This window comes from Haliaeetus albicilla, chromosome 13 (genome assembly GCF_947461875.1).
Source record: "Haliaeetus albicilla chromosome 13, bHalAlb1.1, whole genome shotgun sequence".
In the NCBI taxonomy this organism is placed as follows: domain Eukaryota; kingdom Metazoa; phylum Chordata; class Aves; order Accipitriformes; family Accipitridae; genus Haliaeetus; species Haliaeetus albicilla.
Genome location: NC_091495.1, coordinates 20573105 through 20598220, shown reverse-complemented (window position 1 = coordinate 20598220; position 25116 = coordinate 20573105). Strand labels below are relative to the sequence as shown.

The 25116-nt window shown below is 34.4% G+C and overlaps 1 protein-coding gene across 1 annotated transcript in view; it reads right to left on the bottom strand.

Moving 5' to 3' along the window:
• Positions 1–25116, bottom strand: part of KIF6 (kinesin family member 6) — a 185482-nt gene that overhangs the window by 149974 nt on the left and 10392 nt on the right. The window contains exons 4-5 of the mRNA XM_069800369.1: positions 9318–9465; positions 4571–4680 (exon numbers count right to left, since the gene is read on the bottom strand). Coding sequence (XP_069656470.1) covers positions 4571–4680; positions 9318–9465 — 258 coding nt within the window. The remainder of the gene's footprint in view (positions 1–4570; positions 4681–9317; positions 9466–25116) is intronic.

Sequence of the window (25116 nt, the reverse complement as noted above, 5' to 3'; positions counted from 1 at the left end):
TTAGGTATCATTGTTGATGTTTGAAGTTAATTGGGTCTTACCTTAAAGTGTCTTCCTTTTTATGGTATTGAGTTCACTTAATCTATACCTCAAATAAACTTCATCTGTCTGGAGCATAAGCTACTAATGAATTCTCAGAGGATTCAATATGAATTACCTGGTTCTTTTGTTTTGCTTTTTTTTTAAAAAGTCAGCCAACATCATACTAAATCTTGTACTTTTCCCTATCAAAGCGGACTTTAAAGAATCTTCACACAAAAATGGGGAATCACTTATGCTGGCTGGAAGTTTAGATTACATTTTCCCCTGGCCACATCACTCTTGATTAATAGTTGTCAGAGCTTGCTGTGAAGTAGCTCTTCACCTACTGCAGTTTAAAGACTGACATTTTAACGTAAAATTACATCAATTTTAGTTTGCCTTCACATGCAAAAGTGTCACCTGTCATAGTTTGGACAGGTAAAGCAGTAACTTATTGGTTGTCCTGACTTAATCTATGACTAATGTTCTATAACCTCAGTCTTTATTTTTGTTTTATTGTTCAGTGCCAATAAAACTCTTACTTCTTAATAAATAATACAAACTAGTTAGGAAGAATGTGTACTGGTAGGTTATAACTAAAGTGAAATTGGTTTGATTCAGTATATAAATTATATAAAGTTATATAATTTAAGTATAAGTTATATAAATTACAAATGCACTGTACAACACAAAACCTGCTAGAGGAGAAAGCCTCCTGCATAACCACAGAGCAAATGAAGAGCTTCAGAAAAATTTTCCTAATTTGAACAGTCCTGCAATCTTTTATGAAAACAAGGGATAGCAGTAAGAATTCAAATAGTCTTCTACCAGCTATATTTTATAGCAATAGTTTTTACTTTTTACATGTTTGAAAACATTCATTATTTCCTTGTATAAACATGGAACACTCTACAGTTACAACCAGAATTAGATTGTCAATATTAAATTCAATTTTTGCTTTCTAGCAAGTAAGATTCTTCAAATATATTTGCATCTGTATATGTTGTTTCAGCTACAGTGTCACAAAACTGCAACACTGTCAGCTTTGCATAAGCAAAACAAGTTACAATTGTAAACTAAGGCATATTGTATAAGAAGCATTAAGGTATATAAAATGATATTTTCTATGGGCTACATGTAATATCATTACAACTGAACATCCTGATAACTGGGTTTTTTTCTGTGAAAATAAAAGTTCAATGGGATTTCAAAACCAAATTTAGTTGATGTATAAATATCCGTACCTATTAGAAACATGATATATATTTATGTATACATATATAAATATATATGTATACATATCTCTACCTATGCATACATAAATAATTATGTAATTCTGTATATGAATCTATATAAACTATACATATAAACAGATATATAGGTATATGAAATACATTCACACATTTGTCAGGAATTTACTTCCAGAAAACTAGTGATTTTCTGTGACAGCCTCTTCCATTGTCACCTGGCAGACTCTAATGAAATGATTAAGCAGTATTAAGATAAAAATTTAATAGTTTACAGAATATACAAAGGATGCCTACACAAAAAACCTTGACTTCAGGAGCTAAGATTCCAAAACTAATCATGAAATGATTAGATGCAATGGGCAATTTTTAAAATTTTTAGTATTTGCTTTGCCTTAAACTTCAAATACAATTTTAATATCTCGTTTTTCAAGTACTATCAACAAGTCTGTTGTGCACTTTTCATAACTTCTATTACCTGAATGCCGTCACTCTGTGTTTATTCCTTCCATTGAACTGATATTGTAAAGTCATTAACATAGAGTTTGCTATGGAGAAGTACATATCTTTGATTCAAATTACATCCCCTTCTTTTGCAGGAATATGGATAACAATACTGTTCCAAAACAATCTGCATACTTTACGAGGCTAATTATCTTTTGCTTACTCTTCTAAAATGACACATTTCTTCAACACTTTTCTTCTCTATCTTATATACTTGGGAGTGCATCAGCACAGACTGCTAATATCTACCCAAGCATAGAAAACCTGCATTTGGCTTTGTATGGTGCTCAAAACCTTGATGATCCACTGTGAAGATCAACAGGAAATTATGCATAATATGACCCTTTTAAGGTACAAAAAACGTAAGTTCTCTTTAATATTCTCATTAAATACATGCTTTCAAACAAACTTGAGGAAGTTAGATTATTCTGTATTTTGCTTACTACCACTAAAATCTAAGAAGGTCTTAAGCACATAAAATTCTCAGAAAAATGAAATATGTATTAGGTAATAAACATCTGATATATTTTAAAATATGTGATTACTATTTACTTATATGTAACTACTGCTTACTTTGTAATTTACAAAAATTAACCAAGTAACTAAAATGTAGTTAATCATGCAACTACCCTTTCCTGCAATTTGTACTCCCTTTTTAGCCCAGAATGACACTATATATATTTTTAAATTTTGAATCCCTAAATTACTACCTTAAAAAATAAACAAAAAATATTTCATTAATTAAATACTTTTATACAATGCTATATATGAGTGGTGAAGGTATAGTTTTAGTGTACAGTACATATTTTTTTGACAAATGATGTGCTGGAAAAAATAATGACCCTGTATAGTAAAACCATTAAGCACTTATTAAGATTAGTTACTCTGCAGAGAAAAATTTATTATCTCACTAAAACCCATCCTGGAATAGTATACACTATATAAGTTACAGGTAATTATGATTATCCCAGTGTGCTTTATCCCTAATTCACAACTAAATTATCTGTCAACTTTTACTTTTTTAAAATAGACTAATACATAACAGGAGTTATTCTTTAGCTTAATTGAATCACCATACATAAACAAATTTTGAGATTCTAAAATTCATGATTATTAGTAAATATTCAGAACCTAGTTTTAAAAAGTGACATATTTTGTAGGGCATATGACTGCCAAATAACTGTTTCAAATAAAGTTGCAATTAAATTAATCAAATTCAATTTAGTTCAATTGAATAAATTCAATTTAATAAAATGAATAAATGGAATGAGTTCAAATAAAATATTGTAAATAGTAAATGAAATTAATCATTTAATAAACTTTAATAACTTAATAGCATTAACTTTTATAAGCTGACTAAAAGTGTAACAGCCTGGTTTTTTACACACAACTGTGAAGAAAATCTGCACCTGTAAAAATGGGCACAAAAATTAAATTCTTATTGAAATTAGCCTCTGATTTAAAATTTTACTCTGCATAGCACAGGAAGCAGATAAATCAAATTAAATTCCTAAACTTTGCCCTGAAAGACATCAGTAAATACAGACAGTCCTTATAGCACCAATGTGTCATAAAGTAATAAAATTTAGTTCCATTTTACAGATGAAGAAAGTGAAGCAATTAGACCAACTTACAGCCCCATTCTCATACTTTGAGTTTGTCTGCTGCCTTCCTTATCTCGAAACTAGCTTGTTTTACAAAGATCAGTCTTGAAAGTTTTTTGTAGATATGTGTCCTAGATACCACATATTGTGCAGAAAACTAAAGCTATATTTTAACATAACCTGGAAGATGTATTTTTTTAAATAAATAAAATGGGCTTAATATGTTAATAACATACTTAGCTATTTTCATATGAAATTCTATTGATTTTCTGTTATTGCTCCATTGGCAGTTTTCAGTACGTTTCCTTTCCTGTTCTTGTATCAGCAGTGATTTAATTGCTATTCATGTGTTTCAGTCACCATCATGTTGAATAATAAAGTTTATGGTTCCCAGCATTATTTAAGAGCATTTGCAAATCCAGTCAACAACTCACTTGTTTATACATATTTACTGTTTGCTGAGTTATTTTAAGAATAACACAGACTATAAACTGTTTTTTCAGAAGAAACTTAGAAACTGGGATTTGGATTTCCTATAAATTATAAGATCTTTAACTTCACCATACTTACATGTTCATGACCTACAAACCTTTATTTATTACCCTTCTCCAAGTATTAGTAGGTGCTAGTGTCTTATCAATGAAAACTATTATAACAATCATCCATTCTGAAGTAAGTATATTGTCCTTTGGAGTTCCTTGTGGCCTTTTCTATCTGTTACTTACCTTATTTCATAATTGCTTATTCTAGAAAAATAATTATCCTTGAAGGAAAAGGTCCAAGTAGAAGCAGGGAGTTTTTCTCCCTACTGTTGCAAGGAAATACTGCCTGCTGCGTATGTCTCTGCCACACACACATACGTGCATACCATATAGAGACAGGCTGTCATGAGAAAAACAAGTATACCTTACCTTTTGTTTTCAGTGGCTGCAAAAGATGTCTTCTGCATAATATCAATATACATTTTTAGTACTTCCACCTTCAGTTACTCCCATCTAGTTTCCCTAGCCTCTATGTATACAAAATAAAAGAAAATTTAAGACAGTGCTGATAAAATTGAGAAAATAAAGTACTTTGAGTTAACTAACACTGAGATTAGTAGCACAGTTTCAAAAAAGTCCCCAAACAATGCAACACAGCATATGAAAATGATTTCTGCTGGTTTTGATGATTCTCTGTATTTTTATTACTTACGGCAAGTCTTCCAGCCTGGAGGCCTCGTGTCTTGGGTCCAGCAGATCATAACCACATTCATTGTAGATTTCTAAGTAGGAAACATAAGTTGTATACACTTTACTGCTATCCTGGATAAGAAAAGAAAAAAAAATAAAAGAAAAAAGGAAGAGCTATTAAGAGAAGTCAGAGCTAGATCAGAGGATAAATTTATCACTACAGCTTTTATGTTGCTTTGTCACTCTGTTGCTTTTTCTTTTCCTGGGTATGGTTTATCTTTTCAATTTGTGATACTTTTATGTTTTCTATTACCATATGTATAAAGGCTCAAGAAGCAAAAGGAAAAAAACAATAAAAAAACCCCAACCAAAACACACACAAAAACCCCCAAACCAAAAATCCCCCAAACCCCACCATGCCCATAAGTTTAGTCTGGGATTTTTTATTGGTTCCTTATATCTAGAAAAGTCTGTATACTCTTAGAACATGGCAGCCTGCTTACAGAACCATGCAACATGCATTTTTCTCTTTTATGACAAAAAAAGAACGTTATTATAAAGAGGTAAACCCTCTTATTATGGATAGAAAGACTATGCTTAAAAAAACCCACAAACCAACAACAATAAAAACAAATCAAAGATTTACTTAATTTAGAAACATCAGTGACATACTGCTTTCCACTCTCTTTATCATAACATTTAAGCACTGTATATGATGTCAGCTGTAATCCTAAATTTTTGTATAATACATTGCCAAAATGTAACTTAACACAACTTGGTTTTGCAGACAGAATTTTCTCCTGCTCCAAAGCCAAATCCAAACAACATAAACCTCAAAATAATGGGCTATGATTCCCAAAATATAAGAAAATTAGTCATTTCTTTTCAGTAGATGAAGCCACTGTGAAAGCACTGATATCACACTCACAGTAGCAGCTTAATAATCCAATCCACTACAGTTGTTTTGCGAAATACTGTGAGATATGAACTTCTCATTTTCATTGAATAGTTATTTGCCATGGGTTTTTTTATTTATAATGACAGTTCACTATTTCAAGGGACAGCATTTAAAAAGATACACTGCAGATGGATGGAAAAAATATAGTAAGGAATTGTTCAAACAGGAAGCTGTGGAAATAGGAGAATTTCTGACCAATAAATTAAAAGGAGATGTTCTTAAAAACAAAGGGCTTGATTTGCTTCTCATTTGGGGTAAAATGTTTTGCTTCCTTGGTTTCAAATTGCAGTGTCTCAGTGCAAGTAAGAGCTTCAAAAGTTTTGTATTTTGTGTTCCTCAATTCATTTTCTCCTGTTCTATCCTACTTAGGGTTAAGAGGCAGATGACTCTTCTCCACTATATCAGCACTTTCCAAAGCACAGTTGTAGATAAAAAGAAATGAAACAAGGGAAATGTGTGAAAAGAAAGGCAGGTGGAAAGATAAAACACCAAGAAGAGATGCTTTAAGATGCACCAAGAAAGAAAATGTACAAAACAAACCCCAATATTTGGAAGAAGGCAGGCAGAAATATCCCTACAAGTATAACTTAAGCAGAGCTTTTGATCCAAAACCCAGTCCAAAAATGTAAACACAAACATTTTTATTTTTGTAGAAACTATGTGCTGAAAAGATGACAGATAAACTAGTTATTTTTCATCTGATTTTGTTTTTATTACATAATAAGCACTAGAAAGTAATGTTGGTGTGTTGACACTGTATGTTGCTGGCAATTGCAAGATCAACTTGTTCACTTTCCACCACAAAAGTGCTCCATGGGGTCATGTGAGTGCAGTAGAAGGTCTAAGACAACATCATCACGTGGCTGGTTTGTTGGGGTTTTTTTTCATTTCCATTCCCACAAGAGCAAGCTTTTGTGCACCTGCAATATGCTGTGTACATTTACCTGCCAAAGCCATACTTTGAAAGTGCCAAGGTAATTACTTAATATTGTTAACCCTTACTCAGACAGGGCATGTTCATGTGACTGAGACATATACCCTCATGAGTAAGAATTGGTGCCCCGTATTAGATGAATGTCAGAGTATAAAAGTACAATGTAAGGATTGATGTTAACATCAAATAATATTTAAATTTTTTTAACTAAATAGCTTTGTTTAAATGTGAAGATTAATCTTAAATGAGTCATAGGCCTGATGGAGTAAATGAAGAGAAAAAACACATATTACAGCAGACTCCTCTCTTCCTCTCTTCACTTCTGCTTCCTATAGTCACAAAAGCACCAGGATGATTGACTGTGTTCACCCATATCAGTATTACAGACACTAAAAGAAAATGAAATGTCTTGTAAACATAACGAACAATAATCAGTGTGCTTACTCTGGTGCACCCTTTCACTTATTCACTGATTTCATTGCATACAAATGTCAAATTGAAATAATTCTACAATATTTTGGTTATAACCTAATACATATACACACACAACGCCCCCCCCCCATCCTCCTTTAGAAAAAAGTTCTTATACCTGGAATGCCAACCACTGTATCATCAGCTAGTTATTGTTGTTTCTTACAGTCCCCTTATATGTGGCAAAAAATAGGATATGTTACTGAAGGTTTCTTTCTGAACTGCAGGCTGGAGGTCAGTCAAAAGACTTATGATTTGGAATTACTAACTTAAAATTAACTTATCTATTCAATTAGAAATGTTGTTGCTGACATCTTATTTGAGTTTCTGAAGCATTTCAGTTGACAATTATCCTTTACTTTTTAGAAAAATTAATGTAAGGATATAATAAGAAATATTTCAGGTGTGGTAAGACTTTTAAAGTTGGGGTTTTTTATAATTTGTATTTATTCTGTTTCTGTCATTAGATGTTGAGACATTACAGTGTACTTGTAGTATTTTAAATGTCACTATTGCCTTCTGTAAAACTGAACTGATGCCATGTTTTCTGTACATAAAATGAATAAGCTGCCAAATTAAGTTTTGGCTGTCTTTTGGGGGGGCACAGTAGATCCAGAAGAACCACACAATTAAATTGCAGTCAGCTTTCTCCTTCTCCCAAATTCTACCAATTCTTTTTCTGCCAGGCATGATGGCTTTTTTTTTTTTGCACAAGAAGCAACAACACTTTTTTTTTTATTCAAAGTAAAAGAGTAAAAGACTTCAAATTCAGTTGGGTACAATGATCTGTAAATCAGCTTGATTAATTTGTAACTGCAACAACTACACTTATGAATTCTGCAAGGTATTCTTCTTTTTGTAATGACAAAACTATTTTAATACTTTGTATTGTTCCCCCCCCTACTTCTGCAGTCATAGCTAGAGTTGTTGAAATATACTATTCATTTTTACATCATTGGATTCACCTAAAAAGTACGTATATAGCTCTTTGCTTTAGGTTAGTTACCACACTTGAGTGACGTGTTATGCCAAATTCAGTATTCAAACAGCAGGTGCATTGAGCTATCAGTGACAGGAAAATCTTCTCTGCAGTATTTAAAAAAATGAACAGAAAAACATTAAGAAATAACTGGGACAGAACTGTAAGACTCAGAATACTATAAGATGAGGAAAAAGGGAAGAGACAGAGAAATCATACTGGGCAGTATTTACTACTGCCCAAATTTTTTGTGAAGCCAAATCAATATTTATATGGGTGTAGTGAAAATTTCTCAAATAAAAGTTTCAGATGGAAAGCACATGCAAAACTGGTTTTCAGAATACAGCTTACTACCTTTGAAAATGTTTTTCTAGTCACTGTTAAATAGCGTTTAGGTACTGATACTGTTTTAAAAACAGACCAAAGGATTATTTATTTTTTCCTTTTTTTCATTTTGGAAATAACACAATAGGAATAATTAATAACAGTAAATTATTGTTGTTGTTGTTGCTGCTGCTGCTGTTGTTGTTATTTTGTGACATTTTATTATTTACACCTTTACCTGTTCATATGTTATACATGTGTAATTATGTTAAGAAATGTGCCTAAGGATCTTTCTATCCAACTATATTCAGTGAATAAGGCATTTATTACTAATACCATATACACATAAAAACATTCCATACAAGTGCATAATTGGAGTTAAAAGGAAAACAGCAGAGAAGGAAAATTAATATGAATATCTATTTCCTTTCAAATACTTAAAGTATTTGCATTACTGACTTTAAAAATTGCTTTTCATCATAATTAGATGTATTTAGTGTTATCATTCTATAATATTGTCTAGCTAATCAGTAACATTAGGTAAAATAAAGGCATTAGGTAAAATAAATAGCTGAATATTTAAAAATGCTTAATATTCATTTTACTGTTTTATGGTTGGGTTTGGGTTTTTTTTGAGCATCAGTCAAGCACAAAGAAATTAGGTAACTTATGAAGAGTGTGTAAGTAATGCTCCATCTTTTATACAACACTTTGTTTACAGAGGAATCGGAGCAATTTTTGTACGTGGTGAGTGTAAGGCCGTGCACACAATATAAAACCAGAGTGGAGCTAATATAAGTGTTAAGACAAGGAGAACCAGCTATGTGATCTGAATGTATGTTGCACCAACTAAAAATAGCATGGTTTTTAAAACTACAAAAAACCCTCCAGTGATGTCCATTATTTTCAGTCCACTGCAACAAACCGGGTAACCAAAACTATTACCAATGTATTCTTGCATAAGGTAACATGTCAAGTTAGGTATTTTCTTCAGTATTAATTTTAGGGCTTCCTCTAACACTACTATAAAAACAACCTTTTGCAATATAGTTAAGTATTTGTAAACCAGATATTAAAAATAAACAGAAAACAATGTCCCATACCTTCTGCAATTGATCAAAAATATAAGATAGAGTCCTGGGAATGATGCCTCGATCACTGTAACGTTCTGCTCCTCCTGTGATGGTAAAAGTTTTGCCACTGCCTGTCTGACCATATGCAAAGATAGTACCATTATATCCTGCCAAAACACTACAGAATAAAAAAACGGGAGATAATCAATATATAAGACATGACATTTTCTATCATCAACTTCGTATAGAACCAAAATATAATTAACAGTAATTCTTCATTACATAGCAGCTGTCTTCAGTAATACAAGAATACACCTCAAGATATGTATTCTAGATTCAGTGGAATTTAAACTATCTAGAACTAAAGGCCTTTTTGATGCCTTGACTTACCCTGTTATTGAAAATCATCATTAGTTGATCATATTTATTACTATTTAATTTACCTTTGTATACTTTCTTCTTTGGCTGATGATTTTTTGCAAGGATGATATTTAGTCTCTTAAAAGACTGTAGATGTCAGGAATTGTGACCACTGACACATTACAGCTAAAGAATCCAGAAATATTTTACATACGACTCAATTGCAAACAGAGAAGACTATATTGTGGTTAGAAACTCATGTAAGGATACAGTTATACCACAGGTTTTTTTTTATTCTGAGAATACTACTATACTAAACTATCAGACTATTCCTAGCTTAGATAAGGGTAGGCAGGAGAGCCTGTGCTTATATCAGTGTAGTAAAATCCTCATTTACTATGAAAACACACAGAACCACATTGATAAAAGCAAACTTTTCTGTTAGAACTCTGAACAAGTTTCTGTGGAACAGAAATAGTAGCTATGCAATGGCATAGGTTGAAATGACATTCAGACTCAATCAGCTTTTTTCACACCTCTTTTACTTGCAGAAGTACCTAACAAAAGTCTAGTTCAAATACCTTTCTCTAATTCACCACACTCTCACCATTAACTTCCACCTGATTTCCACCAAACAGTAGATAAGCTTAATGACAGTGGCACAGCTGCACGCTGTGGAGGAAACATGGGTCTCGGCTGCAGCTGACATACAACTCAGGAGCTATGGCTGACTAAACAGAATTTAAGTCGTGACTCAAAATATTTCAAGATTTTTGGTCCTGATTTTGTTCTAAAGGAGGGAGCTTTTAATGCAATGAACAAAAACCAGTCCCATAAATTATCAGTACTGACTGATAAGTCAGTACAATTTGAAGGAACTATTTTTACATGCAAATATAGCATTTTTTTCTTATTAATATATGGCAAAATTTCTTACAGTATTTATGAAGACAAAGTCATATTTTTCCCAAGTAAGACCCCTTTGATGGGCTGATGTTTGAAATATGAATACAACGTTTCATTTTCCCCTTGATATTAGAAGTAAAATTTCAGGTATCCAATGATTAAAATTTCTATTGATACTCATAGCTGACTACCATGCACTTCCCTTGTACAGCTCTGTCTCAAGAGATAGAAATACTAAAAATATATTTCCACATTTCTAATTCCATTTCTTGTTAGTTATTGTGAACTGCCCTGAGCTTGAAAAATATTTTAAGTGCTCTAAGATTTTATGCTTCACACTGACTGGCTATAAACAATGAGATAAAAATGACGGAGGACACATTTATTTTGTATTTTCTCTTGTCTGTAAAAGCAAACAAAAACTGAATAAAAAATTACCAGAATCACAAATTAAATAGTGATGAAATCAGTTACTGACTGTAATATTCAGATGGCAAATCAAACCAGAACTCATGAGAGTCTATAGTTGACAGAATATATGATAAAGATATCAGATTAGATTGTCATGCTTTTTTCTTTCCTTTCAGCAGCTGTCAGTTACAAAGTGTTTCCTGGATTCATCAATCTCAAAATTGTTCTACCACAATTCCAGCATCTCCTGACAAAGTATATGAAGGGAGCATTTGAAAACAAATAAAGTAATGAAGAAAGAATTATTTTCTTGACAAAACTTATCAGAAGCAAAATCTACTTTGGATTTCATCTACTATGTCTTTAAAGACCTACTAATTTTGCTAAAGAAAAGAAATGTTAAAATTATTCTTGTGTATTTTGTTTGTTGAAAAAGTGATAAATAAGCTAAGATTTTAAAAAATAAAAAGGGGCAAACAACCCTTCCATAAGAGGAAAAGAACCATGTATAGATAGCTGCTGGTGTGGTGCCACAAGAGATGTAATGGTTCTCCAACTTACTAAAATTTATTTAAAGACCTGAGTAGTTGCCAAATTGCTTATTTTAATTCATTACAGTAGGATATCGGAGACAAAAACAGAAACATGTAGAAAGGAACTACAGTGAACAACTGCTCCCAAAGACCAAAATGCTCAGAGTGTATAAAGATTTTAGATTCCAGATGTTAAAAATCAAAACAATTATTATTGTAAAACACCTCATTCATCTATCTTAGGAATTTCTAGTGCCCACTGTCACAGTATCTGAATGCTGAAGACAATAATGAGTTGTCAGAAGGTAGGGGGTGTCAAAAGAAGCTCAAAGATGGCAGATTGAAAACAAGCAAGGGGAGATGATTCTTCATGCAAAATGTAGTTAAGTTCTGAAACTCCTTGCAATGGGATGTTTTGGATGCTAAAAGTTCACACAGACTTCAGTAGAGACTGGACTAATTGATGAAAAAAAAAATTATCTCAGGGCTACTAAACACAGACAAATCAGAAAGTCCCTAAACTACAAACAACTAAAGGCTACCAGAATACTTGGGGGAAGTAGCTCTACATGCTCACACATTTTTTTTCATTTCCCCCCGCCCCCCAAGCATTGACTGTTAGTCCCTGTGAGACATAACATACTGGGCTAGATGGAACTTTGGTCTGACCCAATACAGTTGCTCTTCTGTTTTTACATCTCTGCTCTTTGGCTCTTCTAGATGTAGCATTTTGGGTTGTTAAGTTTTCTTACTCCTTCTCTTCTTTAAAGTTGTTAAAGAGATATAATTTCAATTACTGTGACATGGCTCCCCCAGAAAGGTGTGCTTTGCAATGTGTCTAAAAAAGTGGTAAAGGTATGGCTGCAAACTATTAACCTGAGGTCCGTGTACTTCACAAAAAGCTGTTGATTAGGATCACCACACATGTAAACATCAGATAAAATGTAATATACCATACACTGTCAAAACACCTACAAAAGTCAGCGAGTTTTCTTTGTGTTACTTGATTCATATATTTCTTATATTTATTGCAGTGCATCAGCACAGATCTGAACAATTTTCCAGAAAACACTGACAGTTCAGAAAATGTGAACATATCTATGTCAATAATGTATTCTCACAGTCCAATGTAATTATAGGTAATATTAATATTGCATTGCTGAGATGCACTGTGAAAGTGCTCGTTATAATTCCACAGTTTAATTCCACTTTAAAATCCAAGATGAAAGTCAATCTTCTTTCTTATATATGTGTGCAGGTGTGTATAATTTTATATATATAATTGCATCCTGCCCATATTTACAGCACTCATTTCTTTCATTCAGAGTGTATTAAAACCAACAACCAAGCCAATTTAAGAAAAGCCTGCTTGAGTTGCTAAGGAAGCCTGTATGGAAAGAGGACTACCAATATCAGCAAAACTGCTGGCAAAGCCTTCTAAGAGTGAAGCGCAACCCCATGAAGAAAGGATGAAGAATAAATTCCTTTTCTAAGAAGAAAACCACCTTTATAAAAGACAATGGACTAGGAGTTCAAGCAGGACTGATGGAGCTCCTTTGGCTTAGAAGCAAGCTGAAGACTATGATCTCACTTCCTGAAAAGAGGAGATGGGAAGATGCACTGAAAAGGAAAAGTCTCTACTGTATCAGCCTGTTCACAAAGAAACTTATGACCTAAACAGAACTAAAGCTTATGTGTACACATATATGTTTATGAAAGATCAAATTTCAAAACTGAAGATGTGTGACCACCAATCTGGGTATAATATTCTGAATATTAGCCAATATAAATTTTGAAGGTCTGTATGTAATAAAGTCTACATGGATTAAGTCACATAAAATCCATGCCTGATGTTACTAATTCACACTTCTTTTAAGGAACTTCTCTTGGAATCAGTGGGAATACAGGATGTTTTAGCAATGAGGCTTGTGGAAAAGCTATTGTCATAGCAAATACTTGATAAAGATACACTTTGCTCTTTTTCCACTTCTAAGAACTTCAACTTAAAAATAAATAACAAACTTTATCAATCTGATTTTAGTTCATTGTCCCAGTGACACTTGAAATGGTAACAATATATGTAGGTGGACCAACACGTAATCAATCAAAAAATCAATTAAACCAATATCTATTTACTAAATACTCAGGAATTTTTAAGATATGTCCTTACTGTTTTCAACCTAAGATGCACAATGCCTTTAGGAAAATAAAAACATAGAAAGATTCATAACCCTTTAGCCACCCATAAAATGTTATTTAAAAAACAACAAACAACACTGCAGAATTAGCCTTGACAAAGTGAAGGGTCTCTCCGATGCGAAGAGTTAGTACAGTGAGCAGAAAATATACACATTCTCCCTTTCATCACAAAATGTAATCACAACAAGTACCTAAAAAAGTTGGCAACACCAGATATGAGATGACAAGAAGAGAGTGTATTTTCTAAACAGTGTCCACCAAAAGGATCCTTGAAGATTCTCATCTGCAAATTAAAGCTGTCCCCTACAGTAGTGGAACAGATTCTCTACTAGGAAAGTCGGTAGAGAATCAGCAGCTATTTTCTGCCTATTCTGAAAAATCTACTTTGCAAGACGTAAGTTCACCCAGGCAAAGTCTGCATCTTTGCTCTTCAGACTCTCTGAATAAAAATCTCAAACCTTTGTTAAACTTAGTATTTGAAAGTACACAGATTGACATGGTTATTGATGGTACTTTTGTGAAGACTTTAAAATATGCATACATAAAAATCATACATTAAAAGGATATTTTCAATCATGTCCCCTCAGTGTTATCAGAATATCCAGAAATTTGCATTTTTTTTTCTCCCAGGAAACTGAGTTTTGGCATGGTTAAGGAGACGTGTTGTTGAATAAATTGTCTCTTTACTACTTCAAACAAAACACATCAAAGACACATAATCCAAGGAGAGGCTTTGCTGAAAAGATCTTTCATGAACTTACGCAATGTTATATAGCTCCCTGTTCAGAAGTTCATAGACTACTTCCAGACAGATTAGCTAAAAAAGTTGCTGGAGAACTCTGTCTCCGGTATATTTTAGCAAAGTTACTCCTGCAACTTGTCAGAGCTCCTGGAGGGCCTTGTTTTTTTAATAATACCAAGCTCAGAACTATAAAGCCTGCTACAGAGAAAAATAAGTTTTTAAAATAAGATGACTAAAAATTGTCCAAATTTGTACATTTGTTTCACTGTGTTACAAAATTTGGAGAGTTCATTTTCCTTACATGTTAAAACATGCAGGCATATTTTGTAACACTTTGTGACAGACTTCTTTTATAAAAACATGTATGTCTATGTGACAATATATACATTTGTTCACTGTATGTAAAGGTGTGGTGGATGATAAATTTTAGTCTTGTTTTTAATCACTGTAAGAAAAGTCAATTTAAAGCAAAATATTGGTGAGGAAACATCATGATTACCTGCTAAGTATTCTGAATTCATCAACAAGTATTTATGTAATAAGCAGCTCTGTTTAGTAAAGCTGGTATCATTAAACAAGGTTTCCCTTGATGGAAGTCAGAATAAAACAGAGGAGGAAAAAAAAAAACAACAAAAAACCAAAAATAAACAAAAATAAAGGAAATATTCAGAAACCAAAAAGAAAATGGTAACAACAGTTAATATCAATTTTAATGAAATAATAACATTAATTGCAGGCAAACAACTCCTAATCTGTGAATAAGTATTGTTTTATTACTGTCCTAAATCATCTTTATCCTTTTATTCTGCAGTAGAATTTCTAATCTAATTATATGCCCACTTCAAGATGATTTTAATATAGAAAAAGGTTAGATCTGTTCTTACATTTTACTCTAAGAACTGAATGTTTCTTTTCTTGTTAAGCACTGAAAAATTATTGCTGGTTTTTAGAAACACAACAGCTTGTGCTTGATCTTACAAAGATAATCAGCAACATTTTTTAAACACAAAGAAAGTATTGAATATGTGCTCTATATTGCATAGAATTGAAAGCACACCTTTTCCAAGTGAGAGGTAGAGGTAGTTTGGGCACACAACTGATTAAGGAGATTAATTAGATCACACTGCTATATAAACCTAACCATATATTATGACAGCAACATAATTTAGCACAATGTGATCCGATAAACAAAAAAATTTCAAGTTTTACCTCCAAGCTATGACACAGACTACCAAGAAATCTCCCAGAATGACAATCTGTAAGACAGAAATTGCAATATCTTCAGTATTTTTCTAAACAAAATATTAAATAACCAGCAGGGATTTAGAAAACACACTGAGGAAGAGTTCTCCACCTGCACAGTATCATTAAGTAAGACCATGATCCAAATCTTATTCAAGTCAAAAACCACCATTCCAATAATCTTACTGAGCTTTAGGTGGCATCCAAAGCATGAGACAATCTGATGCAGATTTTTTGCTGGTGTAAGTGTGTAAACACACTATGGTATTTAAACATATCTGCATGTATCAAGAGTACTTCCAGTACTTTATGAACTCCCAACATATATTCTACAAATTATTTTTTCCAATTAACTTGGTATACTCTTAATTTTAATACTTCTTTTGGAAAAGAGACATAATAAAACCAGCAAGCTGAAGTAAATGTTCCTTAATTATTCCACTTTCACTACAACCTTAAAACTGCTTAATAACTCAAGTACTGTTACACAAAATCTTATGTAATGATGCTTGCTCAAGAAAATAAGTTTTGACTTTATGAAAATGAATTATAACATGCTTTCTATTCTGCCCTTCAGACTTTTTCAAACTGATGAAAAAAAAAATAATCAATCATTGATTAAAATAGCAAGGGTTCAATATTTTAAAAGTTCCCTTACCAGTCATAAGACAGTCATAAAAAAATCCTCAGAGTTCAGAGAAAAAAATTGTTAATAAGAAATGGTCATTACATGTAAGGACTTTGCCAGTAACACTGAGGAAGAACAAACAAATGCTGTAACCCTGTACCTGCAACTATGATGGTCTGAAAGTATAAGAAAAAACAGGTATTGAGAGAGAGGTAGCATCTTTTCTTCGACTCGCTGATACAATTGGGGGAAAACAAGACTAGGCTCGGGGCTTTAGTGGATTATTGGTTTCTTGGTTACATTAGAAAGACCCCACCTCTTCCCTTACAATCTTGCTAAGTAAAAGCTGCCAGTACAACTTTGTATCAATTATCAGGCACAGAACAATTCTGTCTAGTATGGACTCATACATGAATGTAGTTAAAGGACAGTGATGCCATGTGGTTTTTTCCCCTCAGATTTTCTTACTCAGTTATCAGTTAACTTCCACTTTCTAATTTATTCATGATTAGTGGCAATTTAAAAACGTACACGGTAAGAAATTAACTTTTTGTTTAAAAATTCATTTTAGATCCCTATTTAAATAAATGTCTGTTACAGAGTTATATACTGGCTTTTTCAGTCACTCAACTGACTTGCTTCATGCACAAAAGATGTCTAATTCCTAAATATAGGCTGTGATACAGAAGTATAACACATGCAAACAATTCCACTTAGATTGACAGATATGTTTACAACTGCTTAATATTCCTCAAGTGAGAAATTCCTTAAGTGAGAGCTAGACAATTTATAGGTAGTTACTACAGTTTAAAATATCATTCAGTACTTTGTCCTTAAATATCTCTGAGACAATATAAATGGTGGTATAAAGCCCAGTGACAGTAGACAGAGGTTGAAAGCAGACTGAGGTTGTTTTATTGTGGTTGTTTTTTCTGACTACATTTTGTTTTTAATTTCTAGTGAAGATCATTTGTTCTATTTAAAGTTTATGAACACAGAACTTTTCATTTGTTTCTGTGCTCATGCTTAACGAGACTTCAGGGAGGCTTTTGCCTAAGTATAATGAAGAACTCTGCTTCCTCTGCTGCTACACCAGTTTTGCTGAATCAAACAGAACAGTTACCATCAAAATTTGCAAAAAAAAGTATAAAACAAACTCTCCCCCTTGAGTTCTGTTTCCAGTTTTGGACTCCCCAGTAGAAGGATGCTATAAAGAAACTGGAGTGTGCCTGACAGAACCAAGTTAATTTGGGCTGGAGCTCATCACACACAAGTGGAAGCCAAGGGAGCTGTTTTCTAACAACATGGAGAAGAGAAAGCTATATATGTACCTAACTACCACCTTCCATTATGCAATGGATTGTTACAGAGATGAACTCAAAACTCTTCTCAGAAGCTTACAATGGTGGGACAAGAGGGACTTGTGACAAGTTGCAAGAAGGGAAATTCCAAGTGGGTATAAGGAAAATTTTCTTCACAGTGAGAATAGTCAAGCCCTAGAACAGGTGCCCAGATGGGTTCTGGGATCCCCATCTTTGGGCATTTTCAATGCTCTGCTGGACAAGGGCCTGAGCAACCTGATCTAACCTTGAAGCTAGACCTGCTTTGCTCAGGAGGTTGGACCAGATGACCTACAGAGATCCCTTCTGACCTAATTATTCTAAATTGTTGGCAGTAGGCATAATTCACATAGAATCAGCAGCAGCAGAAGGAAAAAGTAAACAGTCCTTATCAGTCCCTGAAAACATGCTACAAACTGCTACAAACTCTGCTTTACTTCAGACTAGTCTCAGTGCATCAGTTTTGTAACCACAAATGTGACAATCTTCCTCAGGGAACTCAGAGTGCTCCAATTCCTTTTGTGTTACTCCAAACTTCATTATGAAAAAGACAAAGAAATAGTAACAACCTTATTGTCAAGTTTTTGACGTTGTCAGGTATTACAGATGTGACGGTCTGACAAATTATAGTCAATGTCTCAAACATTTGCTAAAGAACTTTGGTGGAGAAAATGGCCTCTGTAAAAACGCTGGAGTTTTGTGAACAGGACAATATATCCGGAGGAGAGGGCGCCATGGAGGGTGGGACTGTGCTTCTCCAAAGCCACAATTCCTTATCTTAAGTGACCAGGAGAAGGAGCACAGCATATGCGCCTGGAGGAGGAGGCCCCATGGAAGATGGGACTGTGCTTCTATCTTAAGTGGTCATGCCAGCAGAAAAAGAGAGGCAACTCCACAATGAACACCCCCACCACACAGCTCACTGACGGATTCCAGAGAACCCTGGGAATGGGAACTGCGCATGTCGAGACTGTCGACTAACGCACTATAAAAGCAGGGAGAATGAGTTCTCAGTGCACGCCCTCCAGAATTGGATCTCTGCGCTGGCTGGACCAACGCTGGACCCAGGACTGATGAAACCCTTTTCTTCTCTCTTTCTTTCTTTCTCTCTCTCCCTCTTTTCCTTTTCTCTTTTCCACAGTCCCTACACCTCATCCTTTTAAACATAAACCATTAACCAAGTCTGATACTAGGAGTGGATCTAGCTGAGCCTGGGTTCCTCTTTGAGAAGGAGTCCAGAAAGCAAGGAGGTCTGCTCTGAACCTCGTGACTCAATGGGAGGGCTCTCCTTCTGATAAATTTCATGTTCCTTTTTCCATTTCTTTTTCTACACCCCCCTTCTCTTTTCAAACAGTGGCTTAATGACATGTTGCAAGGTTCATATTGATAAGTTCACTTGTACTTGGGCAAGGTTAGCTAGGTTAAATAAATGTTGATTGTTGTTTGAACTCCCCTGGTGTCGTTTCACCTTAATTCTGACAAAGGAAATCCACGAACCTGAGTTGCTCCAACTTTGGGATGCGACAACAGACAATGTGGAAATCTTGTCTCAGCAATTGGTAAGTGAAGTCTATCCAGAACACCAAAAGCCATCACAGCAATGATGAGTATGAAGTCTAGGCAAAAAGATTTGCTTGCTCTGACACTTAATTCCTATTGCAAGACCTACTTCTCAGTCTTCAAAAGGATTAAAAAGATCACTTAAGTAATCTGTAATTTGTATTATTGTTTTAAAATGAAAAATTCCAAAGTGAAAGGTTTTTACTAAGTTTATAATATGAATAAATAAAACATGTATAAATGTTTAAAATAAAAAAAAAGGCCTTATTAATTAAGGACTAAATTCTGTGAGTGTTTATATGTAGATAAGAGAAAAACCTGGGAACACAAAACAAATTTCAGCTTTAAAAATTAATTAATTTGATTTTGTTAGTTTATTTCAGCTTCGTATTATTATTTTAACTTGAGTTCTGACATCTTCATTTTAAATGACTGGTAACATAAAGGCATGTGGTTGGAAAAAATATTCAATAACTATTAAAATGCTAGACTAATGAAAAAAGCAAAAACCACCAATATCTTTGATCTTGGGATACTGTCAGCTCTCTCATTATCTCAGTTCTTGCTGACCTGAAATATTTTACCAATGTCCCTCACTTTCCTTCTTTCTATCTCAGAAAACCTCAATTCACAGTTATTTTATTTAAAAAAAAAAATTTAAAAAAATCAATACAGTCCTGGCAAAACCAGCCCCCAGACATGATATTTAAGATAAAAAGAAGGAAGAACTTAATTTCCAGGATCTGGAAAACAAGTTTTCATAGAGGATTTGTCTTTACAGAGACTCAGTATTTAGGTATCGTCTACCACTTGGAGCTCAGATTAAAGTTTATTTTAATTAAAATAAACAAAGTATCTCAGTATGACACTTTTTCTTTATGCCTTTGACAGATTTATGGAGCAAATCTAATTTGGTAATGCCTCTTCTTTCAACACTACCAATTTCCAAACGCACATGTAACTGTTTTTGAGGGCGTAGTGCAAGCAAGTTTTCTTAGAAATTTCAAAAGGTCTTTCCTAAAAAGAAATAAGGTGTAATACAATTTCTTATTTTAACTAAAATCTCTAAATATATTTAGAATTCCACCATAAGCACTGCAGAAGATGTAACACAAAGATACTCTGAATCAAAGCTATCAAACTGTAGCCTATAATAAGCAGCCTTCTTGAACAATTCTAAATTGTGCAATAAGTCAAAATAAACATGAGCAACTAATAGTCCTTTGAGATGAAACTTTAATGAAGCTTTTCACTTTTTACTGCCTCATAATTGTACTCACTTTCAGGAAGAACTGCTAGCATTACTGCTCCAATTTCTCAATTTAGGGAAAATTCTAAGCTACATTTGTTTCAAGCTGACATCCCCAAAAAAGTGTCCTTTTACTATATACAGATTCTACAGGTCTTTTGTACCTAAATCACCCTCATTAGCAATAATACAGCTGTGATGCAAGGTTGCCTGCAGGTGAGCCAATCCACTACTTCCCACACTGTGCCACAAATATATCCAGGTCAGACTGGGTAATTGCTCATACAAATACTTTGACTACATTTTCTGTCAGAATTAGCAGCAGAAAAAAACAGAGAAGAGTAAAGAGAAGTACTTTGTATATTACAGATGCTAATTCTTAGGATAAACACAGCATACAAGAAGAAACTAGAATCTGTGGCAATGGGAATATTACCTTGGAGGCTATCAGATCTTTCAAAAAAACATAGGTGATTGCCATTAGGTTTATAAACAGCTAAGCTTTTTCTTACTTGCATGATACATCTGAAGAGAAAATATTTTCAATATTATTCTTTAATAATCAACACAAAACATTGGCTGTATTAGAACTGAAAACAAAACTAATCCAAAGCATTAAGATTTTCTACTTAATTTTTGATTGCATTCATCATCATAACACTAATATTTGAAGCATTATAAGAGTAACCTTGTTCTGTTGTTAGACTAAAGCAATGCTTAATTGTTAGCAAACTGTAAAAGAAGGATGTTATTTATTTTCTCTATTTTTGATAGAGTTAGTGCTGCTTCTTAAAGATCAAGTTGGCTCTGCACAAAAAAAATATCAAGAATATATATTTAAAATGAAAAGAGGAAAGCACAACCAAATAATAAAAAGAAACCAAGTGAGAGATGACTCAAGCATTAAAAAAAATTATTAAAAAAAAATCAAGCAAATCACATACTTAAAATGGTTTGCAGAGGCTGGCACTTCTGACTGAAGAAGCAAATTAAATGAATGTCTGGTGCCTCTGAAACCACAGGCAAGATGACAATGTAACTGGACTTAAAGAGAGAAAAGTAGTGTCCCAACATCAAAGAAAGCACAATGAAAAAGAAAAAAGAAAAAAAAAAAAAAAAAAAAAAAGGAAAAAAGAAAGTTGCATCCAATTTCCATCCATCCAAGAACTAACTAGAAAGATTTTAGAATCCTTAACATTGCATTGTTGTTTTTAGCTTAAACAATGCCCGAGGGGTTTTTTTCTGAGCATTCAAGTCTAACTGAATTTTCTCATGACTGTAAGTATGCATGGCAAAGAGCCTCAAAATCTTACTGAACTATTTCATTGATACTTTCCTGCTACTTTCTTTTCCCTGGCAATACACAGACAGAAACTGTTCCCTTAGTAAAGTGACACCAACAATAGAAATGAATGCAAGAGAATGTTGACTCAGAAAGAAACAAATAATGAAGAACATTTTGCTATGAAAGACTGTGGTCTTTCAGAGTAACATGGCAATTCTTACTGTCCCACAATGGAAAGGAAAATTGAGTCATTAACTATAGAGTAAAATAAATTTCAGGCACAGTTCAGGACTCCATTAGCCAAGGAACATCATGACTATGAAGACATTTTGAAATACGTATTTTTGCCTAAGAAAAGGTAAAAATCAAGGAAGAGGATGAGAAACAGGAACGTACTTCAGGTATTGCCTACTCTACTATAAAAACACAAGCAAAATTATCCTTCAGTATTATCAGTAACAATACAAACACCAATTAGAATACAAGCTTTAACATGTATAACACTCAGAGTCAAAATTGTCTTGATTCAGTTAAGAATGATTTTATAAATCGAATTTAGCATTAAAGATAAAGACTCAGCTATTTGGAGATAATTGTATGCCTAAAGACCATTGATTTTAATAGCATTTAACTACTTTCATGTACTTAAAAATATCTAAAAATCAAAACTGAAGTCTACATAATGGAGCAAATCAATGTATAAAAATCTTGTATCAGCCAACACTGAAATAAAGGAAAACAACACTACTTCCTGTTTATTAGAGCAATGTATAAGTGTATTATTCAACTGGAAAACCTTTCCATGTTCTAGCAAAACACTCCAGAGGAAAAAAAAAATCAGTCTGTTACTAGTTAGCTTTGATACTCTTGAGTTTTTGTTGAGGATAATTTAATCCATACCATTTAACAATGAGGCTTTTAACCCTTCTCTTTCCAAGCACAGTCAAATAAGATAAAGAATTTTTTTCTGCAGTCACCATTAAACTCAGAAATATTTAAAGTTAAGTAAATGAGTTAACCTGAAGCTGTATGTTATAAAGTCAGATAAGCAAAGAAATCCCTTTTGGGTGAAAGACTAATATAACAAAATTTTTTAAAGCATATTTAACTTATTCTAGTGAAGTTTCAAATTCACTGTGTCGTGGTTTAACCCCAGCCAGCAACTAAGCACCACGCAGCCGCTCACTCACTCCCCCCCATCCAGTGGGAAGGGGGAGAAAATCGGGAAAAGAAGCAAAACTCGTGGGTTGAGATAAGAAAGATTTAATAGAACAGAAAAGAAGAAACTAATACTGATAATAACACTAATAAAATGACAACAGTAGTAATGAAAGGATTGGAATGTACAAATGATGCACACGGCAATTGCTCACCACCTGCCGACCAACACCCAGCTAGTCCCCGAGCGGCGATTCCCTGACCCCCCTCCCCAGTTCCTATACTAAATGGGACGTCCCATGGTATGGAATACCCTGTTGGCCAGTTTGGGTCAGGTGCCCTGGCTGTGTCCTGTGCCATCTTCTTGTGCCCCTCCAGCATTCTCACTGGCTGGGCATGAGAAGCTAAAAAATCCTTGACTATAGTCTAAACATTACTTAGCAACAACTGAAAACATTAGTGTTATCAACATTCTTCACATACTGAACTCAAAACACAGCACTGTACCAGCTACTAGGAAGACAGTTAACTCTATCCCAGCTGAAACTAGGACAGTATCCACCCCTTATTCTATACCATTGATGTCATGCTCAGTTCCCATACCTTTAGTTACATTAGATACATCCTGATCAATCATCATCACCTTTCCATTCCTTTGAGACATATATATATATATATATCATTGTTCATATGTATACACACACAGAGATACCATTCCTTTAGTTCATGGGTTATGTTCATAAAACGTTTGTTGAGTTCATTTAGTTTCCGACTCTGGGCTCCATCTGTCATACCAGTCTGTCTGGGCAGGAGGGATGGTGCAAAGTCAAGTCCTCTCAGTCGGTAGAGCAGAATTGGGCTTCAGTGCAGTGTGACGAGCAGGTGACATTGGACACAGAAGGAGGATGGTGTGCACCATTGGATTGTTGCATGCTGGAGTCAGTTCTGGTTCCATCACTACTGCGCTTTGCTCAGTTTTATCACAGTTCTTTCTTGCTTGATCTAAGTGATTCTTACTATAGTACTATGGATATAGCATGTAACAAATATAGTAATGATAACATACAGTAGCAGGGTTATATAGCAACTAATACCATACAGTTTAATTCTGGCTATTCTCACCTAAAATCAAATCCCCTTGAGGCACACATCGGACTTCCCCATCTTTTCGCATCACCCAAGTGCACCCAGGCCCTTGAGCAAAAGCAATCCCACAAATGGGTTTACCTTTGCCTGAGGCAGGAGTAACCCAGACTGTCTTCCCTGTCATGTTTTTTATGTGCACTACAGGGACTTTATCCCCTTCTACAGTATGTAAAAATTCTGATTGGGCAGGGCCACTCCGACTGGCACATCCTCTGGTGTTGACTAACCAGGTGGCTTTTGCTAAATGTGTATCACAATGTTTGAAAGTTCCGCCCCCCATTGCTTTCAATGTAGCCTTTAACAGTCCATTGTATCGCTCAATTTTCCCAGAGGCTGGTGCATGATAGGGGATATGATACACCCACTCAATGCCATGATCTTTGGCCCAGGTGTCTATGAGGTTGTTTTGGAAATGAGTCCTGTTGTCTGACTCAATTCCTTCTGGGGTGCAATGTGGCCACAAGACCTGCTTCTCAAGGCCCAGGATAGTGTTCTGGGCAGTGGCATGGGGCACAGAATATGTTTCCAGACATCTGGTGTTTGCTTCCACCGTTGTGAGCACATAGCGCTTGCCTTGGCGAATTTGTGGGAGTGTGATATAGTCAATCTGCCAGGCTTCCCCATAGTTATGTTTCAGCCATCGCCCTCCATACCACAGGGGCTTTAACCGCTTGGCCTGCTTAATTGCAGCACATGTTTCACGTTCATGGCTAACCTGTGCGATAGTGTCCATGGTCAGGTCCACCCCTCGATATCGAGCTCATCTATATGTTGCATCTCTTCCCTGGTGGCCTGAAGTATCACGGGCCCACTAAGCCATAAATAGCTCACCCTTATGTTGCCAGTCCAGGTCCACCTGAGACACTTCAATCTTGGCAGCCTGATCCACCTGCTGGTTGTTTTGATGTTCTTCAGTGGCCCGACCCTTGGGTACCTGAGCATCTACATGACGTACTTTTACAACCAGATTCTCTAGCCGGGACACAATATCGTGCCACAGTGTGGCAGCCAAAATGGGTTTACCTCTGCGCTGCCAGTTGCTCTGCTTCCATTGCTGTAACCACCCCCAC